The sequence below is a fragment of the Acartia tonsa genome, chromosome 10 (genome assembly GCF_053477335.1).
Source record: "Acartia tonsa isolate MP-2025a chromosome 10, ASM5347733v1, whole genome shotgun sequence".
Taxonomy (NCBI): Eukaryota; Metazoa; Arthropoda; class Copepoda; order Calanoida; family Acartiidae; genus Acartia; species Acartia tonsa.
The window spans coordinates 47,117,619-47,125,919 of record NC_137269.1 but is presented as its reverse complement, the minus strand read 5'-3'; the positions used below and the strand labels follow the sequence as shown (position 1 = coordinate 47,125,919).

Genomic DNA, 8,301 nt, shown 5'->3' with positions numbered 1-8,301 from the left:
CCCTGAATGTTTCTAAAAGAAAGACAGAGATTTCCAATTATAGAGTAATTTCGCTACAAAACTTATATTTTTAAGTTTTGAAATTTATGGCACCTCTGTGCGCGCATGCGCACTATTGATAAGCTTATGATTATTTGAATATAGAGTGCCAAAAATAATTATTAGTTTTGATTCAATTTAATCAAATATTTTGAATCAAGAAGTAAATTACTACTCAATTTTCTCTAAATATTTAAATTTGTAGAATTTACAATTTGTTTGGAAGATTTTTTTTAAGCAAGATGTTTAAAAATGTGGCAAAATTGTGGAACAACAATGTTTCATGATTTCTATATTTATGTTGTCTTTGCCAACCGGAAATACCACCGAGATGGGTTTTTAAAAGATGAATGCCACATTTTTTCGGCGTTTTTTAGACATTGATTGATTGAACGTTGACGATAGAATTTCAAACAGAGTATATAACATAAAAATACTGAATTTTAAATTATTTTTTTAGCAATTTTTCTAATGTCTAACACAGCTCTAAAAAGATGCATTAATTAATATGCAGCAAAAATGGATTGAAGATAATCTTTTTTTTTCTATGAAGGCCGTACCATCAAAAGCGAAATAATTAAATAAATCATTGTATACTCTTTTAGATTTCGCGAATGTCGCGCTTGTTATTCATAGCGTAAAAAATGTCGAAAAAACGCGGCAATATCTTTTAAGAACCCGGCCGGAAATAGATTCATATAAAGAGACGCGCACTTTTCCTTTGATATTTCCCATGTGAGGAGCTACGTGAATGAAAATAATGTATTGCTTGAAAATACATGCGCTCTGATGTGTGGAAGATCTCAAATAAGCCTTCCTGCTTAGTTTGACATCATATGTGGTAAGAATTTATCTTTTAATTCTTGAAAATAAGCATAGAATGGTAAGATTTTATGAAGAAATTTAAATCATTAATTTTTCAGCAAATAGACCATTTAACTGCTAAGTTTTGATATACGAATATTTACTTTTATATTGTTGATTAATTTATTCTAAATTATCAATTTCTGATGCGATTTAATATGATTCGTGCCAATTTTAAGTTTTTTAGAAAATTCATATTTTTTATTAAATTAAAATCACGCAACCTTGATGCTAAAAAATAATAACAATTAATTTTATGTAATTAATTCTTATATTTTTGTTTTAGACTTACTGTTTTCATGGTAATAAATACACATTCGTAAACTTCACTATGTTGATCATTCGGGAGGCTTCGAGATAAGATTTCGAGAACGGCTAGGCATTGCGTTCCGAAACAATGAAAACAAGACAGAACAGATGCAGCTAAGAAGAATCTGTGAAGTTTTGTGAATGTGTTTGTTGTGATACCTTACCACACATTATTATAGTCATAATCAGTACAGTTAACTTTAGTGACAATCATGGGTCCTAAAAAGAATAAAGGTGATCAATTGAGAAAGCGGCTGCGCCCAGCCGTTGATGCCCTAACCAGTGAGCTAAGTAGAGTGATGAAGTTGGTCAGTGATACTTCAGAACTTGATGTTAGACATCTCACTAAGGAGTCAATCAAGTTTGTACATTATTATTACAGGTATTGTGTCTTTAAAGGGACTGTGAACGTAAATTTTTCTCATCTTAATATCAAATCTTAACATTATCTTATTCATAATATCTCACAGATAGAGCAAAACGCGCTTTTGTTTGCTTAAAAAACGGCTTTTTCCGACGATTTTTATAAGGTACAGGGAAAGGAAGAAATTTTCCGTATTATATAAAATGTCCATTAAATTGATTTTTTGGTATTATCCTCTTAGAAATTTTTTTTTCAATATTGAAAATTTGAGTACCATCCCCCCCCCCCCCCCCCCCGACAGCGAACTATGAACTCTGGCCGCAGCGCTCGGCTCCCTAGCCTGCCTAGCCGCAGCGCTCGGCCCACTTGCCTGCCTATTATTTATTTCAAAGTAAGGGAAGAGTGGTTTTCTAGGGGCTGGGTTTTCTCTGCTTGAGTAGACACTCTGAGGGAAACCGCGAGAATCCTAGTGCTCTAACTCTTTTTATTTGTTTCCTAAAGTGGCACCTCCGCCCCAACCCTTCCTTTGTTACCTACATTTTATTGTGTTTTAGTCAAAATTTATTATAGGTATTAAAACTGTGGCAGTTTACAGTGACAGCGACAGAAACTCTATGCATGTAGCCATGGCGGACGAAGCTGTTAGAATTGGTCCAGCTGCCTCACAACAGAGCTATCTCAGGGGAGATACTATTTTAAAGGTATATTATACCAGAGAGAGGAGATACTGTTTATTAAACTAGTGCCAAAAGTTTTATAATTACGTTTTCATTTTCGTTGGTTTACAACTTTCGACATCAGGACTTTAGTGAATTTTGATTGGTTAGCTCAATAGGTTGAGTGTTCGAACGTTTCAACCACTAATATTAATCCAAGGGGTAATTTTGTTAATCATCATTGAGGATTTACATCAATTTATCGACCATTGTTTTGTCTTATCCCTTTATATCTCTGACATTATACTGTTAGGTATTAGTTTTAGATGGACATTACAAGAATTGATTGATTAAAATAATCCTTAAATAAAAGTAACAGGATGTTTGTTTGTCTTCGTTTGTAGCGAAATATCTAGCGTACGTACACGTCTCTCCTCTACATTGAAGCTTATTGTATGTCTCGGAAAGGTTTTAATTTATACATGGATTTTTTTATAGGCCTAAGAAAAATTACCCCAAAAATTTTATTTTTTAAAAACTTTGAAAAATTAAAATTCAAGGTAGTGGGTCGGCTCTTTCCCAGCCCCCCCCCCTCCCCACACCTTTCACATTGCAAAAAAATGGGTGTTGTTTTTTGCTTAATGGTGTGATTGATAATTTAAATTGAAACTTGGAAGAATCTACCTATTAAGATTTAGAATAACTCTTATATGCATCATCCTATTATATAAAGCAGTAAGACTTTTTTTCTAAATAACTACTGATCCGATTGGGTTCTCTATTTTAGGTAGGCATCACATAGGTCCTGAGTTGGTTTTATTCTATTTTCTGATCATATTTAAGCCTTAAGATGGATTTTTTTACTTTTTCTATTGAAACTAAAATAAAAAAATGTTGGGATCTATTTCAACTCACCACTAACTCAAGTGCCCCTAGAGGCCTCTAGGGGCTTAGTTACTATTGACCATACACTGTATTATCTTAGGTTGCGGCGGAAACCGGCTCCGATGCTGTACATCCTGGCTATGGATTTCTCTCCGAGAATGTCGAGTTTGCTAATCTTTGCCAGGTAAATGCAGGGAGGGAGGGGACAATGGGCTGTTAACTACACGTGTCCCCAAACTTTTATAATAACGTATTCTTATTCGTTGGCTTAACAACTTTGGGGATTAAGTGATCCCTGATTGGTTGGTACATTAAGTTGAGTGTCCAAACGTATCAACCACAAAAGGTAATCTATGTAAGGGGTAATTTTGTGTATCATCAATGGGGTTGTACATGTACAGTACATCAATTTGTCGACCATTGTCTTATCCCTTAAGATTCTTGGGTAAATGGATATATTATTACCTGGATGTTACACCAGTTTTTCATGTACTCTAATAAAGCGGTACTCACAGCGGGCTAAAATAAAGATACACCCTTATTCCTCCCTTACAACACCCCCTTACCTCCTTCTGGGTAAACGATCTGACCAATATATGAAGTCCATGTTAGGAACCTAAATTCATGACAACAAATTTCCATGATATGTCATTAATAATATCCACGTGTATTTTATATCCCTGGACAGGTAATATTTTCCATTTGACTGCAGGGAGGGAGTGGATATTAGACTGGAAGTTATACTGGTACCCAAAGTTTTATAAACACGTTAGCTCACAACTTTAAATCTTGATTGGTTCATTCAAACTAGCAGTGTCTGAACTAATCTAAGGTGTTGTTTTGTTCAATATATTTGGGGATTTATATATGTATATTTCGTTCATTATCTTGTCCACGGTCATTAGTGTGAGGAATGGGGTTGACAACACACCCCTTAAAATTAAAATTATGTAGATTCCCCCCCCCCCGTTTTTTAAAAACCTCTAAGATTACATCCCTTCCCGTAAAAACCCTGTGCACGCCACTGTACTGCTTAGGTTTTTTTCTGGTTAATTTCAAGAATGTAATATTATATTAATAAGAATGATACCTACCTTTTAATTTAAATTTTTTTTTTTTTATCAGGAGAAAGGAGTTATATTTGTTGGTCCACCGTCCACTGCCATTAGAGATATGGGTATCAAGTCTACATCTAAGGTAAATGATAGAGTAGCTACTCAGGAACTTATTTTGGTTGATTTCAAGTAGAAAAAAATAACACTCTATACTATACCGGAGTAACAGGATGTCTGTTCATTTGTCCTGTACGATCTCAATCTTCTGGTCTTCCATAATTTTCAGGGAATGTTTATGCTGTTTTTTTGGCGGGGGGGGGGGGGGTATGACACCGCTTCTTGGAAAAATGACCTCGAATATTTTCATTGGTAAAAACCCTCCAACCATCCTCTTTTAAGACGAAACACAAGTAGGCTCTAGGAAAAGCAACTGTGTATTTAAAAGAAGTCTGTCGTTACAATTTTTCTAATATTTAACCTGTTTTTTAGATGATCATGGAAGCCGCTAACGTACCTGTAATCCACGGTTACCTCGGAGAGGACCAGAGCCTGGACACCTTGAAGGCGGAGGCAGACAAGATCGGGTTCCCTGTTATGATCAAGGTGGGAACAAGGACAAGTATGTCCACATGTACCGCAATAAAATAGTAAATAATATAAATATAAAACAGGATGTTTAATATGGACAATGACATAATATATTTCAACTTCAAGGCTCGATTATAACATTATACCTTAGGTATAATTCTGGGAATCAATGTTAAAAAATAAAAGGAATATGTAAGTTATATAAATTAGATATATGTATGTAAAGAAATGTAGTGTTATATTTTTCTACCATTGTGTAATGATATATAGTACAGTCAGACGGAGTGACGGCATACCTTATTGTAGAGTAGCTGCTAAATTTTATATTGTTTTTATTTTTCTACCTGTGGAAAACTGTTATTTGATATTGTCATAGGCTGTCCGCGGAGGGGGTGGCAAGGGTATGAGGATTGCCATGACCGCTGGCGAGTTCGAGGCCCAGCTGGAGTCTGCCAAGCGCGAGGCGATGAAGTCCTTCGGTGACGAAGTGATGCTCCTGGAGAAGTTTGTTGTTGACCCCAGACACGTAGAAGTTCAGGTCAGTTTTGTTCCAGGGGAAATTATCAGGAACGCATGGGCTTTTTATTTCACTAGTCCCCAAAGTGTTATAATAACGTTTCCTTATTCGTTTGCTTAACAACCTTTGAGACTTTTATTTAATTTTAATTGGTTGCTTCATTATGTTGATTGCTAAAACGTTTCTACCACTAATTGTAATCTTCAGAAGGGGCAATTTTGTGTATCATCATTGGGGATGTATATCAATTTATCGGCCATTGTCTTATCCCTTTATATCCCTGGGAAATTATACTTGATTAATGCCTATGGAGAGAGATGGTTGATTTAAAACGTAGTTAGACATTTGTATAAAGTTCCAAACATTCTTACTGCCTTGCTAAAATCTTCTAACAACCTATCTCTATTTAGGATGTACCCAAGCCTGGTTTTCACTGCCTACCCCAGCGGGCTGCCTTGCTAAAATCTATGCTCAACTTCTTAAAGAAGGCTATTCAGGAATGGGTTATTAAATGATTTAAGACGAAGTAAAATATTGTTTAAGTTTAAAAAAAGATTGTACTAAAATAATTTACGTTTCTGTAGACACAACGGGAAACATGGTTCTTATGGGATAGGACAAAAGACGAAGTATTGAAATTAAATCAAGATTTACCTAATAAAAATTAGGTACTCAAAGTTTTTGAGTTGACGAATAAGTAAACTTGTTTCTGAAACTTTGGATACCATTATGATATTTACACCATATTTTACCCTCCCTGCCTGGGGTTTAGGTCTAAATTTATCTAATATTAGTACTTGTTTGGGACAGGGATCTAAAGGGACAAGACAATGGCGGATAAATTGATGTACATCAGCAATGATGATACACAAAATTACCCCTTCTGTGGAGTATAATTAGTTGTTGAAAGCTTTAGACACTTAACTTGATTAATCAACCATTCAAAATTCAATAAAAGTCCCTAGAGTTGTTAAAGCAACGAAGAAGAAAATAAAGCTTTGGGGACTAGTGTAATAAACAGTCCACTTCCTTCCTTCATTTAATCCTCCATAACTTAGGACCCCGCGTTCCACGACTCCATACGCCACGTGAAGCATATAATCAGTAATGCCGAGTACTATGGCCCCAGCCTGTTCTTGTTAGCCACGGATGTTGTTACTGCTTATGTTTTCCAGGTAAGCTTTCCCTTTATTTTTTCTCGTTCTGCGTTTTCAAAGATGTTTAGTTAGATAAGTTTGCTGATTTTTTTGCCACGTGTCAAGATGCCTGTAGGAAATGAATGAGGGGGGAGAGGGGGAGTCGAACCTACACACTTTTATTTTTGCTTTCAAAAGAAAAAATTTAGGTGTGAGAGTAAGGGGGGGGGGGGAAGTTCTGACACATTTGCGTAAACAGCGAGTATAGGCTTTATCTTTGGGACGGACGGACGGACAGACATCGTTCTACTTTGTATTATAGATTAGATATTTAGTAGGGAGGGATGGGACATTGGGCTGTAAATTACACTAGCCCCCAAAGTTTTCAAATAACATTTTCTTATTCTTTGGCCTAACAACCTTGGGTACTTTTATTGATTTTTTATTGGTTGGTTCATTAAGTTGAGTGTCCTAACATTTCAATCACTTATTGTAATCTACAGAAGGGGTAACGATGTGTATCATCATTAGAGATGAACATCAATTTATCAGCCATTGTCTTATCCCTTTATATCCCTGTAATTATCTAATTAACTAATGAGCAATTTTATTCCAGGTTGAATATCAGTGATACGAGGTCGAATGGGGCCGGTGCCCAGCAAATCCAGGAGGTTGCGCAACAGTTTTCGGCCAGAGCAGTAGAATCAAGAAAAATATGTTTAAGTGTTGTTTCAATCAATAAAGATAAAAATGAAAACAATTTTTTTTTTATTTTTGCGATTTATGTACAAGCGATGTTTTTCTATAATTAAGGTCAGTCGTTTTTTACCACTTTCTCGTGATTTTTACCACCCGTTTTTACCACAATTTTTGGTCAATTTTTACCATATTTACCCTATTTCCGGTAAAATTTTACCAATTTAGGGCAAAAATATTACCAGGTGTTGAACAGTTTTACCACTTTTTCGGTAAAATCTTACAGAAATTTGCGGTAAGATTTTACCAAAAAAGTGGTAAAAATTGGTCAAAATCTGGTATAAATTTGCGTCCTAAAATGGTAATATTTTACCGGAAATCTGGTAAAATTTTACCGATAATTGTGGTAAAAATCGCTGGTAAAAAGCGTGAGAAAATACCACAAAAAGTGTTTTTACCACGGTTACGGTAAAATTTTACCACCTTTTAAATCGTATAGGCTGGTAAAATTTTACCATAAAAGTGGTAAAAACTAGGTTTTTTTATGGTATTAATTCTGTCCTGGGTATTAGCCAATGTTCTTCCAATTATGATAAACATAATTACTACTTCTGTAGTATACAATATCAGTGGAAAATCTTTAACACTTCTTGTACAAGCTTTCAATATTTAATAATAGTCTTTAAGCCAACGAATGAGAAAACATGTTTGTAAAACTTAAGAACCTGTATATTATTTCCACTCCCTACTTGGTGTAAGATAACTTTAGTCCAGCAGAAGATCTAACTCTATTCACATTTCGGGTATAGTCCCTTTCGTAACATCGCACCTTATGGGGCGATTCTTCGTATTTTTCACAATAACTTTTCTCCTATTTCTGGCCCCTGCGGGGGGCTCTAACCCTGTGGGGCCAATTACCTAACCCTGTGGGGCAATCACCTAACCCAATATAACCTTACCTAACCTAAAATAACCTATAAAAGCAATTTTAAAAACACGACGAATCGCCCCTTATGGGGCGATGTTACGAAAGGGACTATTCCCCACAATTCTATTTATGAATCCCAGTCAAGATTCCTGGATTTTTCAACTGGGCAAGGGCATGCTTAGTTAGTTGAAATAATGACGATTTCTCGTATTCATTCGAAACCGATTTATTTTCCGGTGGATTATAACCGGTTCTCATCGAAAA

General features: G+C 35.4%; 1 protein-coding gene across 1 annotated transcript; it reads left to right on the top strand.

The window, feature by feature from the left end:
• Positions 1 to 1,542: 1,542 nt before the first annotated feature.
• Positions 1,543 to 7,171, top strand: LOC145330840 (methylcrotonoyl-CoA carboxylase subunit alpha, mitochondrial-like). Its single transcript, XM_080175504.1, has 9 exons — positions 1,543 to 1,594; positions 2,147 to 2,277; positions 3,218 to 3,301; positions 4,243 to 4,314; positions 4,662 to 4,775; positions 5,137 to 5,298; positions 5,688 to 5,776; positions 6,338 to 6,452; positions 7,030 to 7,171. The coding sequence occupies exons 1-9, from the start codon at positions 1,543 to 1,545 to the stop codon at positions 7,042 to 7,044; spliced, it is 834 nt and encodes a 277-aa protein (XP_080031630.1). The 3' UTR covers positions 7,045 to 7,171.
• The last annotated feature ends 1,130 nt before the right edge of the window (positions 7,172 to 8,301 follow it).